The sequence below is a fragment of the Saimiri boliviensis genome, chromosome 2, assembly GCF_048565385.1.
Source record: "Saimiri boliviensis isolate mSaiBol1 chromosome 2, mSaiBol1.pri, whole genome shotgun sequence".
Classification (NCBI taxonomy): domain Eukaryota; kingdom Metazoa; phylum Chordata; class Mammalia; order Primates; family Cebidae; genus Saimiri; species Saimiri boliviensis.
Window position 1 is genome coordinate 2,262,033 of NC_133450.1, and position 19,464 is coordinate 2,281,496.

Sequence of the window (19,464 nt, forward strand, 5' to 3'; positions counted from 1 at the left end):
ATTAGTGGTGAATAGAAATGCTACTGATTTCTGTACACTGATTTTGTATCCTAAAACTTCACTGAAGTCGTCTATCAGTTCTAGGAGCCTTTTAGCAGGGTCTTTAGAGTTTTCTAGGTATAGAATCATTTTGTCAGTGAAGAGAGGTAATTTGACTTATTTTCCTATTTGAATGCCTTTTATTTCTCCGGCTATTTGCTCTGGCTAGGACTTGGAGTACATTTTACAGGAATGGTGAAAGTGGACATTCTTGTCTTGTTTCTGTTCTTCAGGGAAATGCTTCCAGCTTTTGCCCATCCACTATGGTATTGGCTATAGGGTTGCCATAGATGGCTTTAATTTTTTTTTTTTTTTAATTTTGAGGTATGTTCCTTCAATTCTTAGTCTGTTAGGGTTTTTTCTTTTTTAAATCATGAAGGGATGTTGAATTTTATTGAAAGCTTCTGCATATGTTGAGATGATCATATGGTCTTTGTTTATCAATGTCATTTTTTTACAAAATTTTGAAAAGCTATTTTAAAAGGCATATAGAGCCACGAAAGAGCCTGAAGAGCCAAAGCAATTCTAAGTAAAAAGAACAAAACTGGAGGCATCACATTACCCAATTTCAAACTATACTATAAGTCTACAGTAACCAAGACAGCATGATACTGGTACAAAAACAGACCTATAAGACCAGTGGAACAGAATAGAGAACCCAGAAATAATGCAGCATACCTATAGCCATCTGATTTTTTGTAAAGTTGACAAAAATAAGCAATGAAGAAAGGACTCCCTATTTAGTCAATTGTCCTGAGATAACTGGCTAGCCATATGCAGAAGAAATAAATTGGACCCTTACATTTCACCATATACAAAAGTTAAGATGAATGAAAGATTTAAAGGTAAGACCTCTAAACTAAAATTCATAGAAGAAAGCTTAGGGAATACCATTCTGGACATTGGCCTTGGCAAATAATTTGTGACTAAGTCCTCAAAAGCAATTGCAGTAAACACAAAAACTGACAAGAGGGAGCTAATTAAACTAAAGAGCTTCTGTATAGCAAAAGAAACTATCAACAGAATGAACAGATAACATATGGAATGGGAGAAAATGTTTCGCAAACTATGCATCCAAAGATTTAATATCCAGAATCTATAAGGAACTTGGACAATTGAATAAGCAAAAACTGAATAAAGCCATTAAAAGGTGGCCAAAGGACATGAACAGACACTTCTCAAAAGAAGACATACAATCAGCCAAGAGACGTATAAAAAATGTTCATAGGGCGAGGTGCCATACTCCTAAGTAACTGGATGTCACATGAACTCATTATTATTCATTCCTGTAAGGAGAATTCCAGGCTATTCATGAGAGAGCCACCCCTATGATCCAGCCACGTTTCGGTGGGCCCCACCTTCAACATTGCGGATCACATTTCAGCATGAGATTTGGAGGGGACAGATATCCACACCACATCATAGAGATAATACCATATTGCGGTTTTAGATACACGTGATGTTATTGACTGCACAGCAGCAGCAGAGTGCTTGGAACATATTCAACCATGCGTGATTGGTACTTTCCCCACCTTTCAGATAAGGTCACAATTACTTGCAGCTACCAAGTGATTATTTCTCCATTTCGATGTGCAAAATGTTTATATTTTTAAAAATCTTTATATTTCTAAAAATTGTAATATTTAGGCTGAAGTCAGTGAGCATACTTAGGTTGAAAAAAACGTAATTTTATATTTCATTCCAATTTAGATATTTCTTTATTCCAAAGCATAACCTCTCTAGTTTGCTTTTTTTCTCATTAGGGCTATTATAGTTTGCATCTTCTCACTGTTATAGGTAGGAGTATTTTTTTCCACCTGTCGTTGCTGTCTAGATTGTTTTATGTTGTGGGTAATTTTTTCATAGATCACCGGATGAAGTTTTTGACACCAGGACCCTTTGGATGAGCAGTTAACATTTAAATTGGCATTTTCCTCCTTTTTTTCTCCAAAAAGAGAAATGTACAAAATAAGTCGACACTAATGGGTTGCTATCGTGAGAACTGTCGTAGATCAGTGACCAGCTTGAGGACTGTCACCTACTAGTTTAGGCAAGCTGGAGCCTGGTTAGAAAGTGACAGAGGAGTATCCTAAATTTCAAAACAAATCTTTGAAGGTCTGGTCAAGTTATTTCCCCTGTCTTTTTAATTACTTCTAAAATTAAATGATCATTTTTTTGGGTACTATTCTTTCCCTCTGTTTATCTTTTCATTGTGTAACTCTTGAGGTACATAGGTAGTCAGCCACTTCAATCACCAAATGTAATGGACTGAGTGTTAAATTTAATAGGGGAAACTACGCCGACATTTTGGTTTATTATAAAAATTAGCAGTGAAATAACAGTGAAAACTTGTTTTCTTTTTAGGGCTAAGGAATATGAGAGTTTAATGGAAACGCAGAATTCTGGCTCTGATTCACCTTATAAGGCAAAGTGAGTATTCCACATTTTAGTTCTCCCTTTCATCAGTCTCTGCTTGTAACAAAAGTGTGTCTCAACCAGCATGTTATATCTGTAATGAGTTGTTTTTTTCTGATTTCTAGAACAGCATTCTCTTAACACAGTGGTATCCAACTAGAGGTGAGTTTGCTGAGGATATTTGGCCATGTCTGGGCACAGCTCTTGTGAGCACAACTTGGGACTGCTAGCATCAAGTGGGTGGAGGGCAAGGTTTCTGCTACACGATTCAACGTATGAGACAACCCTCACAGAGAGGCTATTTCACCCGAAATGTTAAGAGAAGCAAAATGATGATGCCTTGTTTACCTAGCTGTTGTTTGATTACATTTACACCTCAGTGGTGAAGTCTAAATTCTCATCTAAAACCTCATGAGAATTAGCATTAGAGAATTCTGTTTCTCTTTACCAACTGGCCCTAGGAACAATCGTTGAAGAGATCTCCTCAGAGCAAGCACCAGCACGGCCTTGCTTTGCCAGGACCTGATCTGTTAGAACAGGGATTGTCAACCTTGGCACTATGAACAAAAATACTGTCAGTAGAGCTGCAGTGAGAAGACTATTCACATACACTGTGGCAGGGAGTACAGACTAGTATGGTCTTGTTGAAAAGCAGCGTGCCTTAGGAAGTCCTATTCAGACCTAAGCCTGCTCAGCGAAATAGCACAAAATGTGCTCAGATTCTTTATAGACATGAATGACTCTTTAAAAAAAATTTTTTTTAATTTTAAATTCTGGGGTACATGTGCAGAATGTGCAGGTTTTTTACATAGGTAAACATGTGCCATGGTGATTTGCAGCACCTGTCAACCCATCACGCAGGTATCAAGCCCAGCATGCGTTAGCTGTCTGTCCTGATGCTCCCCCTCCACTCCCCTCCCCACCCCCACAGGCCCTGGTGTGTGGTGTTGCCCTCCCTCTGTTTCTGTGTTCTCATTGTTCAGCTCCCCCTCATAAATGAGAACATGAGATGTTTAGTTTCCGGTTCTTGCATTAACTTTGCATGGATGACTCTTCTACTGCTACTTCTAACAGTGAAAAAGTCAAGCAACAATTTAAGTGCCCAAACTGAGGAATATCCATAACCATTTGTTGGTGTAGCTATGCTATAGAATGTTAATGTAGCCATTATTTGCATTTGCAGTAGAAATATTCTGGCCTGTAAAAGATATTCATCAGCTTACTACTTTTATTTATTATTGTTCGGAAAGTATTAGGCTTTGCAGTTTAAAGGTAAATACATATAAAACATTTAAAAAGTAAGAAAATTATCAAGATTATGAAGATACTATATATCACAAAGCTCAGGAGAATGGAGTAAAAACTAGTAGAAGCAACAAGGTAAATCAGTTCAGTAGGATGGTGGAGTACCAAATTAATGTAACAACAACAGTAGGTAACATTTACTGAGCCATTACCTTATACTAGGCTCTGTGTGGGCTAACTCATTCCTGACAACAATTCTTTGAGGTTAATGAGGAAAACTAAGCTCTAGAGAGTGTTCTGAAGCTACACAACAGCATATCTAGCATACAAAAATTAATAGCTTTTTTTGTGATAACCAGTTAGAAAATATATTTACAATAGGAATAAAAAGAAGTAAAATATTTAAGAGAAAATGTGTGTGTGTGGCGGGGGGGAGCGGGGGGACGACACAGTCTTCGCTCTGTCGCCCAGTCTGAAGGGCAGTGGCGTGATCTTGGCTCGCTGCAACCTCCACCTCCCAGGTTCAAGCAATTCTTGTGCCTCAGTCTCCCACATAGCCAGGACTACAGGCCTGTGCCACCATGCCCAGCTAATGTTTTGTATTTTAGTAGAGACAGGGTTTCACCTTCTTGCCCAGGCTGGTCTCAAATTCCTGTGCTCAGGCAATCCGCTTGCCTCAGCCTCCCAAAGTGCTAGGATTACAGGTGCGAGCCACCATGCCCGACCTGTAAGAGGAAATGTGAAGGATCTATTCAAAGAAAATCTTAGAAAGCTAACAAGAGATATAAAAGACTTTTATAAATGGAAAGACAAATCATACTCTTGGATAAATGTTACAGGACTGTAAATATTCCTACAAGTGTAGTGTAATTCCTGTAAAATAGCAACCTTTTTTTTCATAGATCTGAAATCATTCTAAAGAGAATATAGAAAAGTCTAAGAATTTCTAGGAAGAATTTTTGAAAGAAGGAATATGAGATACGACTCAGCTAATAAATATTTAATAAAAATTTTAAAGCTGCACTCACTGACAAAAGAATAAAAATATAAATTGTTGGAAGAGTTTTTTGTTTTTTTGTTTTTTTTTTTTGAGACAGAATGTCACTCTATCACCCAGGCTGGAGTATAGTGGCACGATCTCAGCCCACTGCAACCGCTGCCTCCCGGGTTCAAGTAATTCTTGTGCCTCAGCCTCCCAAGTAGCTAGGATTACAGGCACCTGCCACCACACCTGACTAATTTTTGTATTTTTAGTAGAGACGGGGTTTCACCCATGTTGGCCAGACTGGTGGTCTAGAGCTCTTGACCTCAAGTTATCCACCCACCTTAGTGTCCCAAAGTTCTGGGATTACAGATGTGAGCCGCCGCGCCCAGCTGGAAGAGATTTTTTACAACAGTCTAGAAATACTTCTAAATACTTGAGGAAATTTAATATATGACTGTGGTATAGTATTTCAAAGATGGCCGGAAGAAGTTGAGCCATTTCTGAATACATGCTCCTTTGCAGTATAACTTTGCTGTTTCTCCCATCAAAAAGTGGACTCTGTTTCCCTTCCTCTTGCACTTCTGGACCTGTAACTTGTTTTCGTCCATTGAAAGCTGTAGAAGTGATGTGTGACTTCCAAGCCTTAGCCTCATGGGTCTGTGGCTTCTGTTCTCACCTGCATGTTCTTATTCTTTTGTAACTGCCATGTAAGGAAGCCTGGGTCAGCCTCCTTGTGAGTGAGAAATCACATGAAGGGACAGCTCAGTTGTCCCGGCTGTCCTTTCTGAACACTCTAGACAAGGGAGTAAGGCCTTCCAGAACCAGTTAGTACCTAGCCAATCTACCAAATTACTGTGCTTCCCCACATAGGTTACCTTAAGTGAAACCAGAAGAGTTATCTAGCTGAGTGCAGATCAAACCACAGGAGGCAAATAGATAGTTGTTTTAAGACACTGAGTTTTGAGGCAGTTTGTTTCACAGCAAGTAATTACTGATACAGTGACAAAAGTAGAATTCCACGTCATTAGTGAAAGGATAGATTAGCCAGTAAATGTTGATGAATACTCATTTCACTCTTACTGTAGTAGTAATACTGAGAATATAATCTCAGCTTGAGGATATGACAATAGTAACTTTCAAAATTGAAAAGCAATTTAAAGAAGATTGCGGGAAAAGTGAACAGAATATCTGAAACTTTGAGACAACTACAAAAAGGTGTAACATACATGTAATTGGAATACCAGAAAGGAAAAGAAAGTGAGGAGGAACAAAAGCAGTATTTGAAACAATGATGACTGAGAATTTCCCTCAAATTAGTGACAGACACCAAATCCTAGATCTGGGAAGTTTAGAGAATAAGAGAGCTCCAAACAAGATAAATGCCTCCCCAAAAAACAAAAACAAAAAATTCTACCTGCTTTTTTTTTGGTGAATATTTCTCTGTCCCTTTATTTTGAGTCCATGTGTGTCTTTGCATGTGAGATGGGTCTCCTGAATACAGCACACCGATGGGTCTTAACTCCTTATCCAGTTTGTCAGTCTCTGTCTTTTGATTAGGGCATTTAGCCCATTTACATTTAAGATTAATATTGTTATGTATGAATCTGATCTTTCCATTAAGATGCTAGCTGGTTATTTTGCCCATTAGTTGATGCAGTTTTTTTCATAGCATTGATGGCCTTTATAATTTGGTATGTTTTTGCAGTGGCTGGTATCAGTTGTTCCTTTCCATGTTTAGTGCTTCCTTCAGGGGCTGTTATAAGGCAGGCCTGATGGTGATAGAATCTCTCAGCATTTGCTGGTCTGTAAAGGATTTTGTTTCTCCTTTGCTTCTGAAGCTTAGTTTGCTGGTTATGAAATTCTGGGTTAAATATTCTTTTCTCTAAGAATGTTGAATATTGGCCCTCACTCTATTCTGGCTTGAAGGGTTTCTGCTGAGAGATCCACTGTTAGTCTCATGGGCTACTTTTCGTGGGTAGGTAACACAACCTTTTTCTCTGGCTGCCCTTAACATTTTTCCTTCATTTCAACCTTGGTAAATCTTTGTCTTGGGGTTGCTCTTCTCAAGGAGTATCTTTGTGGTGTTCTCTGTATTTCCCAAATTTGCATGTTGCCCTGTCTTGTTAGGTTGGGGAAGTTCTCCTTGGTAATACTCTGAAGAGTGTTTTTTAACTGAGAATCCCTGTCACTTTCAGGTACACCAATCAAACGTGGGTTTGGTCTTTTCGTATAGTCCCACATTTCTTTGAGGCTTTGTTTGTTCCTTTCATTCTTTTTTCTTTACTCTTGTCTTTACACTGTATTTCATTAAGTCGATCTTTGATCTCTGATATCCTTTCTTCTGCTTGATTGATTTGGCTATTGATAACTTGTGTATGCTTCATGAAGTTCTCATGCTGTGTTTGTCAACTCCATCAGGTCATTTATGTTCTTCTCTAAACTGGTTATTGTAGTTAGCACTTTGACTAACCTTTTTTCAAGGTTCTTAGCTTCCTTGCATTGGGTTAGAATGTGCTCCTTTAACTTGGAGGAGTTTGTTATTACCTACCTTCTGAGGCCTACTTCTGTCAATTCATCAAACTCGTTCTCTGTCCAGTTTTGTTCCCTTGCTGGTAAGGAGTTGTGATCCTTTGCAGGAGAAGAGGTATGCTGGTTTTGGAATTTTCACCCTTTTTGTGTTCGTTTCTCCTCATCTTCATGGATTTATCTACCTTTGGTCTTTGATGCTGGTTACCTTCTGATAGGGTTTTTGTGTGGACATACTTTTTGTTGATGTTGATGCTATTTCTTTCTGTTTGTTAGTTTTCCTTCTAACTATCAGGCCCCTCTGCTGCAAGTCTGCTGAAGTTTGCTGGAGGTCCACTCCAGACCCTGTTTGCCTGGGTATCACCAGCAGAGGCTGCAGAACAGCAAAGATTGCTTCCTGTTTTCTTCCTCTGGAAGGTTTATCCCAGAGGGGCACCTGCCAGATGCCAGTGGAACTTTCCTGTATGAGGTGTCTGTCAACCCTTGCTGGGTCCCAGTCAGGAGGCAAAGGAGTCAGGGACCCACTTGAGGAGGCAGTCTGTCCCTTAGCAGAGCTTGAGCACTGTGCTGGGAGATCCACTGCTCTCTTCGGAGCCGGAAGACAGGAACATTTAAGACTGCTGAAGTTGCGCCCATAGCCACCCCTTTCCCCAGGTACTCTGTCTTAGGGAGATGGGAATTTTATCTATAAGCCCTCGACTGGGGCTGCCGTCTTTCTTTCAGACATGCCCTGCCCAGAGAGGAGGAATCTAGAGAAGCAGTATGGCTGTAGTGGTTTTGCTGAGCTGTGGTGGGCCCTACCCAGTGTGAACTTCCCAGTGGCTTTGTTTATGCTGTGAGGGGAAAACTGCCTACTGAAGCCTCAGCAATGGCAGACATCCCTCTCCTCATGATGCCTTGTGTCTCAGGGCAACTTCAGACTGCTGTGTTAGCAGTGAGAATTTCAAGCCAGTGGATCTTAGCTTGTTGACCTCTGTGGGAATGGGATCTGCTGAGCAAGACCACTTGACTCCTGGCTTCAGCCCCCTTTCCGGGGGAGTGAGCAGTTCTGTCTCGTTGGTGTTTCAGGTGCCACTGAGGTAAACATCGAGCTAGCTCAGGAGATTAAAAAAGAAAATCTCCTGCAGCTGGCTCGGTGACTGCCCAACAGCCACCCAGTTTTGTACTTGAAATTCAGTTCCGGTGATGTAGGCAGCTGAGGAAATCTCCTGGTCTATGGGCTGCAAAGACCATGGGAAAGTGTAGCGTCTGGGCTGGAGTGCACTATTCCTCATGGTACATGCCCCCACCTGATGGTCCTTACCTACCCACCCTGGTAGCTGAAGACAAAGGTCATACATACTCTGTTAGCTATTCCTGGGCCCCACCCCACCACCAGATTCTCCCCTGTACTACCACAACTACCACAACTGATGCTCTCTGGAAAATACCCTCTCCTGGCCAGCAACCAATCCACACAAAACTAGTGTATTATGCAGCTACACCTGAGGACCTTCACAGAGACCACTTCACTCCCTTGCCATCTCCACCAGAGCAGGCGCTGGTATCCATGGCTGAGAGACCTGAAGACAGTAACATCACAGATACCTGTGCACATACCCCCCAGTACCAGCCCGGAGCCTGATAGTCCTGCTGCATTGTTAGATCCAGAAGAGAACAGTCACTACAGTTCAGCTGGCAGGAAGGCACATCACCAGGAAAAGGGGGAGAGTAGTATTCAAGGGAATACCCCATAAGACAAAAGGGTCTGAACAGCAGCCTTGAGCCCCAGATCTTCCCTCTGATGTAGCCTACCCAAATGAAAAGGAACCAGAAAAACAATTCTGGTAATATGGCGAAACAACGTTTTTTTAAACATTCCCTAAAAAAATCACACTAGCTCACCAGCAGTGGATCCAAACCAAGAAGAAATCCTTGATTTGCCTGAAAAAGAATTCAGAAAGTCAATTATTAAGCTAATCAAGGAGGCATCTGAGAAAGGTGAACTCCAACTTAAGGAAATCAAAAAAATGATACAAGATACGAGGAGAAAAATCTTCCATGAAATAGCCCAAATAAAAACCAGTTACAACTTTAGGAAATAAAGGACACACTTAGAGAAATGCAAAATGTACTGAAAAGTCTCAGCAATAGAATCAAACAAGCAAAAGAAAGAACTTCAGAACTTGAAGACAAGGTTTTCAAATTAACCCAATCCAACAAAGACAAAGAAAAAAGAATTTTAAAAAATGAACAAAGCCTCCAAGAAATTTGGGATTATGTTAAATGACCAAACCTAAGAAAAATGGACATTCTGAGGAAGACCAGAAATCTAAGTTTGGAAGACATATTTGGGAAAATAATCGGTGAAAACTTCCTAGACTTGCTAGAGAGCTAGATATCCAAATACAAGAAGCTCAAAGAACAGCTGTGAAATTCAACACAAAAAGTTCATTGCCTAGGCACGTTATTACCAGGTTAACTAAAGTCAAGACAAAGAAAAGAATCTTAATTGCTATGAGGCCAAAAGCACCAGGTAAACTATCGTTTTAACAGCAGATTTTTCAGTAGAAACCCTGCAAGCTAGAAGGGACTGGGACCCTATCTTCAGCTTCCTTAAACAAAACAATTATCAGCCCAGAATTTTGTATCCAATGAAACTAAGCTTCATAAATGAAGGAAAGATACGGTCCTCTTCAGACAAACTTACTGAGAGGATTTGCCACTACCAAGCCAGCACTACAAGCACTGTTTAAAGGAGCTTTAAATCTTGAAACAGATCCTGGAAACACATCAAAACAGTACCTCTTTAAAGCATAAATCTCACAGGATCTATGAAACAAAAATACAATTTAAAGAAAAAACAAGGTATACAGGCAACAAACAGCATGACTAATGGAATAGTACCTCACATCTCAATACTCATGTTGAATATCACTGGTCTAAATGCTCCACTTAAAAGATACAGAATTGCAGAGGCTGGGCACGGTGGCTCACACCTGTAATCCCAGCACTTTAGGAGGTGAAGGCAGGTGGATCACGAGGTCAGGAGTTCAAGACAAGCCTGGCCAATATGGTGAAACCCTGTCTCTACTAAAAGTACAAAAATTAGCTGCGTGTGGTGGCACACACCTGTAGTCCCAGCTCCTTGGGAGGCTGAGACAGGAGAATCGTTTGAACTCAGGCAGTGGTTGCAGGGAGCGAGATCTGCACTCCAGCCTAGGTGATAGAGCAAGACTTCGTCTCAAAAAAAAAAAAAAAAAAAAAAAAAAAAGATACAGAATTGCAGAATGGGTAAGATTTCACTAAGCAAGTATCTGCTGCCTTTAAGAGACTCACCTAACTCATAAGGACTCACATAAAGTTTAAAGGGGTAGAAAAAGATACTACATGCAAATGGACACCAAAGGAAGCAGGAATAGCTAGCTATTCTTATATCGGACAAAATAAACTTCAACAGAAGTTAAAAAAGACAAAGGGGCATTATGTAATGATGAAAGACCTTGTCCAACAGGAAAATATCACAATCCTAAACACATATGCACCCAACACTGGAGCTCCCAAATTTATAAAACAATTACTACTACCTAAGAAATGAGAGAGAGAGAGCATCACAGTAATGGGGGAACTCAGTCTCCGCTGAGAGCACTAGACAGGTCATCAAGACAGAAAGTCAACAAGCCATAGATTTAAATTATACCCTAGAACAAATGGGCATAACAGATATTTACAGAACATTCTACCCAACAGCCACGGAATATACATTCTATTGATCAGTTGCATGGAACATTCTCCAAAGTAGACCATATGATAGGCCACAAAACAAGTCTCAATAAATTTAAGAAAATTGAAATTGTTTCAAGTACTCTTTCAGACCATAGTGGAAAAAAATTAGAAATCAACTCAAAAAGGATTCTTTAAAACCATGCAAATACGTGGAAATTAAATAACCTGCTCCTGTATGATCACTGGATCAGCAATGAAATCAAGGTGGAAATTAGAATATTCTTTGAACTGAACAATAACAGTGTCACAACCTATCCAAACCTCTGGGATACCGCAAAGGTGGTGCAAAGAGGAAAGCCCATAGCCTTAAGTGCTTCATCAAAAAGTCGGAAAGAGCCCAAGTCGGCAAGCTAAGATCATACCTCTATGAACTAGAGAAATGAGAAGAAACCAAACCCAAACCCAGCAGCAGCAAAAAAAAAAACCAAACCAGAGTAGAACTAAATGAAATTGAAACAAATAAAAAAACACAACAGATAAGTGAAACAAAAAGCTAGGTTCTTTCAGAAGATAAATACAGTTAATTGGCAAGATTAACCGAGAAAAGAGAGAGGATCCAGATAAGCTCAATTACAAAATGGGAGATACTACAACTGACACCACACAAATACGAAAGGTCATTCAAGGGTACTATGAACACCTTTGCCTACATAAACTAGAAAACCTAGAGGAGATGGATACATTTCTGAAAAGATACAACCCTCCTAGCTTAAATCAGGAAGAATTAGAAACCCTGAACAGACCAATAACAAACAGCAATATCGAAATGGTAATTTAAAACTTAACCAACAAAGAAAAGTCCAGGACCAGACAGATTCACAGATGAATTCTTTCAGACATTCAAAGAAGAATTGGTACCAATCCTACTGACACTATTCCACGAGATAAAGAGGGAATCCTCCTTAAATCATTCTATGAAGCCACCAATATCACCTTAATACCAAAACCAGGAGAGAACATTACAATAAAAAGAAAGCTATAGACCAGTATCCTTGATGAGCAGACCAATATCCCTGATATTTAATAGGCTTGAGCATCTGTGGATTTTTGTTTCCATTGGGGATAGTGAAATCATTTTCAAACAGATACCAAGGGGCGACTGTATATGTAATACACATACACATTTATACACACACACACACACACACACACACACACACACATATATATGTATGCATGTGTATACACACACACACACACACACACATACTTATTTTCTTTCTCTGTTCATTGAAGAGGTGTGAAAAGAATGCCCAACTCAGTAGAAATGAGCATCTCTAGTGCTCATTGATTTGGGGCTTGAAATATCTATTCTCAATAAAAGAAACAAGAGCTTCTTGGGATAATGGCTAATTCCAGATCTGAATGTTTAAATATAGCCCTAAATGTATTAATCCCAAATATGCGTGTCTAAAAATAGCCCAAAATTTAGACCATGTACCTTCCAAATAGAGGAGATGAAAGGTTAATGAACTTAAGTCTTCCTATCCATTATGCCAAAGAACAATGTTAGTTCCTAAATGGACCAAGTATCTCTTCTTACACTTTACAAAATCTTCTAAATGATCCTAATGGACCATGCCACCGCCCCAAGCAAACTTAACTGTGATAAAAGTTAGGAATTCTTGGAGAGATACTTTCACAGTTCATATTTACCAATGACTGACTTGAGCTTAGAATTGCTGAAATTTGTTCCAGTTTTAAGAAGGAAGTGTTTGATCTTACAACATTATTCACAAAGTCATTTACCTGACAAGATACTTCTCATATTCCTAGGCTGGGAGTTACAACACCTTCACTTTTTCTTTTCATGCTAGAAAAATTATCTGCCAGCAGGAACCCAAATAACAATTTCTATGTTAAAAACTGCCCTCCCTAAGCAGCTCCCGTTTTTGCACTTTGAGGAAAATACAGTTTTCAGAGCTTGACTTCTCCGACGTTCTATAATTATTTATAGTATGAATTAAAATCTAGTGCTTTTTTTCTTGACGGGCTATTTTATTTGTGGTACTTCTGTGAAGGCAGAGAATGAGACAGGGGTTTAGCTCATATTACCAGAGCATCCCCTTGATTTGGCATTCTTCCTTGAAGGATAGGTTCAGAATTGATTTACCTCAGGGTGAAATACAAGCCTCTGGTATTCTGCGAATTAAAATGGTCCTTGTGCCTCCCTCAGTACTCCTGATTTTCAGTCAAATGTCAGCATTCTTGGTAAGAATAGTGCTAGATTCCCATGTATCTGTTGCTATGGCTGGATATTTAGTTACATGGTATGCAGACATTAGCCAAAAGCTGAAGTGGCTACTTAACCTATCACACAGTGAAGTTCATTGCCAATAATCTTCCATGTGATAAGGTCAGTAACTTCAGTTGGATGTGACTCTAGCCCATATTTGATAAGAAGGTAAAAGAAGTATGGTGCTATTACTCGATTTTTTTATTTTTAATATTGCTTTTCCTTTTGTTAGATTGAGACATACTGTCAGTGCATAGTAATAATAGTTGACTATTGATTGAAGGTCTACTTTAGTGTGTGGCATTAGGATTATTATAGTAATCATGTCTAACTTCCCAAAGCTCTGAAAGGAAATATATATTATCCTAACTTTAAAGATTAAAAAAAACTGAGAATCAGAGAAGTTAAATAACCTCTCCAGGGTTTACACACGTGGTATGTGCTGGAGCCAGAATTCAAGCATAGGTACTTCTAATTTTAGAGTTTCTATTTCTATTCTTTGATGATCAAAGTAAACTTCATGTAAATAGTTGAGGCTTAAGCTGAAGTTCACCAGTGCCTTGTGAGTGGCATTTGCAGTTGTATCCTTTGAAAAATTTTTAACTTTTACATAAATTTTTAGATGAAATTCTGTTCTAGGAAATTCTTTTGTGAATAGAACTCGATTATTTAAATTGAGGCCAGGCATGGTGGGCTCACACCTGTAATCCCTGCGCTTTGGGAGGCTGAGGCCAGAGGGTCACTTGAGCCCAGGAGTTCAAGACCAGTGTGGGCAACATAGTGAGACCCTGTCTGTACCAAAAAAAAAAAAAAAAAAAAAAAAAAAAAATTAAAAATTAAATTAAATGAACTAATATAGTATGAAGGAAAAAGCAAAAAATTTGAAGATTAAAGGCTTAGGTTACAAGTTACATAATACTTTTTACCAACTGTGTGATCTTGGGAAGTTCACCCAATTTTCTTGAGCCTTAAAATTTGCATTTTTTTATTTTTAATATTTGTGGATACATAGTAGATATATATGTTTATGGGTACATGAGGTATTTGATACAGGTGTATAATGCATAATAATCACATGAGGGTAAATGAGATACCCATCACCTGAAGCATTTACCCTTTCTTTGTGTCACAGATGATCCATTTATACTCTTGTAGTTATTTGAAAATTGTGCAATAAGTTGTTGTTGACTGTAGTCACTCTGTTATGGTATCAACTATTAGATCTTATTCATTCTAACTAACTGTATTTTTGTACTTATGACTCCCACTTCCCCACTACCCTTCCCAGTCTCTGGTAACCATCGATCTACTGTCTATCCCCCGAATTCATTTGTTTTAATTTTTAGCTCCCAAGTATAAGTGAAAACATGCAAAGTTTGTCTTACTTCACCTTGTTTATTTCACTTAACTTAATGACTTCCCATTCCATCTGTGTTCCCATTCCATCTCCCATTCCTTTTTACTGCTGAATATACTCCATTCTGTACATATACCATGTTTTCTTTATCTGTTCATCCCTTGATGGACACTTTGGTTACTTCCAAATCTTGGCTATTATGAGTAGTGTTGCAGTAAACATGGGAGATCAGATACCTCTTTGATATACTGATTTCTTGTCTTTTGGGTATATACCCACCAGTGGAATTGCTGGATCAGATGGTAGCTCTGTTTTTAGTTTTTTGAGGAAACTCCAAACTGTCCTTCATCGTGGTTTTACTCATGTATAATTCATTCCCATCAACCGTGCATGAGGGTTCCCTTTTCTTCACATCATCACCAACATTTGTTACTGCCTTTTGAATAAAAGCCATTTTAACTGGGGTCAGATGATGTCTCATTGTAGTTTTGATTTGTATTTTTCTGATATCAGTGATGTTGAACACCTTTTCATATACTTGTGTGCTGTTTGTATGTCTTCTCTTGAGAAATGTATATTCAGATCTTTTGCCAACATTTAAATGGGATTGTTAGATTTTTTTTTCCTGTGGAGTTCTTTGAGCTCGCGTATATTCTAGTTGTTAAACCTTTGTCAGGTGAATAGTTTGTAAATATTTTCTCCCATTCTGTGGGTTGTTTCTTCACTTTGTTGATTCTTTTCTTTGCTATGCAGAAGCTTTTTACTTGATGTGATCTTATTTGTCTATTTTTTGCTTTGGTTGCCCATGCTTATGGGATTACACTCAAGAATTTTTTTTTTCTTTTTTTAAAGTTGGAGTCCCGCCCTGTTACCCAGGCTGGAGTGCAGTGGCATGATCTTGTCTTACCACAATCTCTGCCTTTCGGGTTCAAGCGATTTTCCTGCCCACTGCGGTGTTTTCTTGTAGTAGTTTCATAGTTTAAGGTCTTAGATTTAAGTCTTTCATTCACTTTGATTTTATTTTTGTATATGACAAGAGATAGGGGACTAATTTCATTCTTTTGAATATGAATATCCAATTTTCTCAGCACCATTTATTGAAGAGACTGTCTTGAGACTGTATTTTCCTCAATGTATGTTCTTGGTAGCGTTGTCAAAAATGAGTTCACTGTAGATGTAAGGATTTGGTTCTAGATTCTCTATTCTGTTCCATTGGACTATGTGTCTGTCTTTATGTCAGTACCATGCTGTTTTGATTACTATAGCTTTGTAGTATACTTTGAAGTCAGATAGTCTGATTCCTTCTTTTTTGTTCTTTTTGCTCAGGATAGCTTTGGCTATTTTCAGTCTTTTGTACTTGCTTAAAAAATTTTAGGATTGCTTTTTTTATTGATGTAAAATAGAAAAATACCTATTTCATTGGCATTTTGATAGTGATTGCATTGAAACTGTAGATTACTTTGGATAATATAGACATTTTAACAATACTCATTCTTTCATTTCATGAGCATGGAATATCTTTCCATTTATTTGTGTCCTCTTCAGTTTCTTGCATCAGTATTTTATAGTTTTCATTGTAGAGATCATTTACTTGGCTATTATCTAGGTATTCTATTTTATTTGAAGCTATTTGAAAAATGATTACTTTCTTCTTTTTCAGATTGTTTGCTGTTGGCATGTAGAAATGCTAGTGATTTTCATATGTTGATTTTGTGTCCTAAAAATTTATTGAATTTGTTTATTAGTTCTAATAGTTTTTTGGTGGAGTCTTTAGGTTTTTCCAAACGTAAGATCATATCATCTGCAAAGAAGGATAATTTGACTTTTTATTTTTCAGTTTGGATACCCTTCATTCTTTCTCTTGTTCAGTTGCTCTAGGTAGGACTTCCAGTACTATGTTAAATAACAGTGGGGAAAGTGACATCCTTGTTTTGTTTCAGTTCTTAAAGGAGAGGCTTTCAGTATTTCTCTGTTCAGTATACTAGCTCTGGTTGTGTCATAAATGTCTTTTATTGTGTTGAGGTATGTTCCTTTTATACACAGTTTTTTGAGGGTTTTTATCATGAATAAATGTTGAATTTTATCAAATGTTTTTCAGGCTGGGCATGGTGGCTCAAAGCTGTATTCCTGGCACTTTGGGAGGCTGAGGCAAGCAGGATGCCTGAGCTAGGGGGTTTGAGACCAGCCTGGGCAACATGGTGAAAACCCATCTCTACTGAAATACAAAAAATTAGCTGGGCATGATGATGTGCACCTGTAGTTCGAGCTATTCAGGAAGCTGAGGCACAAAAATGGTTTGAACCCAGGAGGCAAAGGTTGTAGTGAGCCGAGATTGCACCATTGCACTCCAGCCTCGGCGACAGAGTGAGACTCTGTCTCCAAACAAACAAAAACAAATGCTTTTCAGCATCCATTGAAATGATCATATCGTTTTTGACCTTCACTGTGTTGATATAATGTATCACATTGTTTGCTTTAGGTATGTCAAACCGTCCTTGCATCCCTGGGATAAATCTCATTTGGTCATGTTGAATGATCTTTTTAATGTGTTGTTGAATTCCATTTGCTTGTATTTTGTTGAAGATTTTTATATCAGTGTTCATCAGGGATATTGACCTATAGTTTTGTTTTTGTGTGTGTCTTTGTCTGGTTTTGGTATGAAGATAATACTGACCTCCTAGAATGAGTTTGAAAACATTCCCTCCTCCTCCAGTTTTCAGAATAGTTTGAGCAGGATTGATATTACTTCTTTAAACATCTGGTTAAACTCAGCAGTGAAGCCATCAGGTCTTGTACTTTTTTTTGCTGGGAGACTTTTTATTATGGCTTCAGTCTCATTAGTTGTTACTGATCTTTTCAGATTTTTGATTTCTTCATAGTTCAGTCTTGGTAGGTTGTGATGTGTAGGAATTTACTTATTTCTGCTAGGCTTTCCAATTAATTCACATATAGTTGCTGCTGGTAGCCTCTAATAATCCTTTGAATTTCTGTGGTATTGGTTGTAATGTCTCCTTTTTCATCTCTGATTTTATTTATTTGGGTATTTTTCTTCTTAGTCTGACTAAAGGTTTGTTGATTTTACTTACATTTTCAAAAAAACAACTTTTCACTGATCTTTTATATTATTTTCTTTCAATTTCATTAATTTCTGTTCTGATCTTTATTATTTATTTTCTTCTAATTTGGGGTTTGGATTGCCCTTGCCTTTCTAATTCTTTAAGATGTAGCTATAGGTTTTTTATTTGAAGTTTTTCTACTTTTATGATATAAATGCTTATAAGTATAAACTTTTCTCTTAGTACCGCTTTCACTGTGTCCTGTAGGTCTTGTGTTATATTTCCATTATATTTTTCAAGATTTTTTTTTATGTGTGGATATGGGGGTCTTGTTTTCCTGTCCAGGCTAGTGTCGAATTCCTGGATTCAAGGGATTCTTCCATCTCAGCCTCCCAAAGCACTAGGATTACAGGCATGAGCCACCACACACAGCTGTTTTAAGAAAATTATTAATTTTTTTCTCAACCTCTTCATTAACCCACTGGTTATTCAGAACCATGTGGTTTAATTTCCATGTGTTTGTATAGTTTCCAAAATTCCTCTTATTGTTGATTTCTAGTTTTATTCTTGTTTTGTCAGAGAAGACTTTTGATATAATTTTAATTTTTTTAAATATTTTAATACTTATTTTGTGGCCTAACACGTGGTTTGTCCATGAGAATGATCCATGTGCTGAGGAGAGGAATGTGTATTCTTCATCTATTAGATGAAATATTCTGTAAATATATGTTAGGTCCATTTAGTCTATGGTGTAAATTAAATCCAGTGTTTCTTTGTTGATATTCTGTCTGGATGATCTGTCCAGTGCTAAAAATGGGATGCTAAAGTCTCTAGCTATTACTGTATTGGGGTCTGTCTCTCTCTTTAGTTCTAGTAATTTCTAGTAATACTTGCTTTACATATCCCTTATTGGGTGCATATATGTTTATAATTGTTACATTGTCTTACTGAATTGACCATTTTACTATTGTATAATGACATTCTTTGTCTCTTTTTATAGTTTTGTCTTGAAATGTATTTTGTCTGACATGAGTATAGCTACCTGTACTCCTGTTTGGTTTCCATTTTCATGTAATATCTTTTTCCATTCCTTTATTTTCAGTCTGTGTGTGTGTCTTTATAGGAGAAGTGTGTTTCTTGTAGACGACAAATAGTTGGATCTCCTTTTTTCAATCCGTTCAGCCGTTACGTGTCTTTTTGATTGGAGAGCTTATTCCATTTACATCCAGTTACTGATAAATGAGGACTTGCTCATGTCATTTTGTTTTCTGCTTATTTTGAGGTCTTTTTTTTCCTTTCTTTTCTTCCTGTCTTTCTCATAGTGTCTTAATTTCTTGCTTTCTATTTTTTATGTTATATGGCTTTTGGTTGGAGGTTACCACAAGGCTTGCAATTAATATTTTATAACCCATTATTTTAAACTAATGACAACTTAACACTAATTGCATAAACAAACTAAATGAGAAGCAAAATGAAAACCAATAAAAACTCTACACTTTAACTTTATCCCTCTGCTTTTTTTACTTTTTGTTGTTTCTATTCATATCTTCTTGTACTATGTCTTAAAACATTGCTGTAGTTACTATTTTTGATTGGTTCATTCTTTAGTCTTTGTACTCACAACATAAAGTTTGCATACCACAATCACAGTGCTATGGTAGTATTTTTGTGTGTGCTTACTATTGCCAGTGAGCTTTGTACTTTCAGATGATTTTATATTGCTTATTAACATCCTTTTCTTTGACATTGAAGAATTCTTTAACATTTCATGTAGGAAGAGTCCTGTGTTGATGAAATCCCTCAGTGTCTGTTTTTCTGGGGAAGTCTTTTTTCCACTTCA

The 19,464-nt window shown here is 37.8% G+C and overlaps 1 protein-coding gene across 12 annotated transcripts in view; it reads left to right on the forward strand.

Annotated features, from left to right (window-relative positions):
• Window positions 1-19,464, forward strand: part of SCAPER (S-phase cyclin A associated protein in the ER) — a 535,706-nt gene that overhangs the window by 258,434 nt on the left and 257,808 nt on the right. For all 12 annotated transcript variants that reach the window (XM_074392618.1, XM_074392622.1, XM_074392621.1 and 9 more), the window contains one exon: window positions 2,404-2,469. In XM_074392618.1, the coding sequence (XP_074248719.1) occupies window positions 2,404-2,469 (66 nt within the window). The remainder of the gene's footprint in view (window positions 1-2,403; window positions 2,470-19,464) is intronic.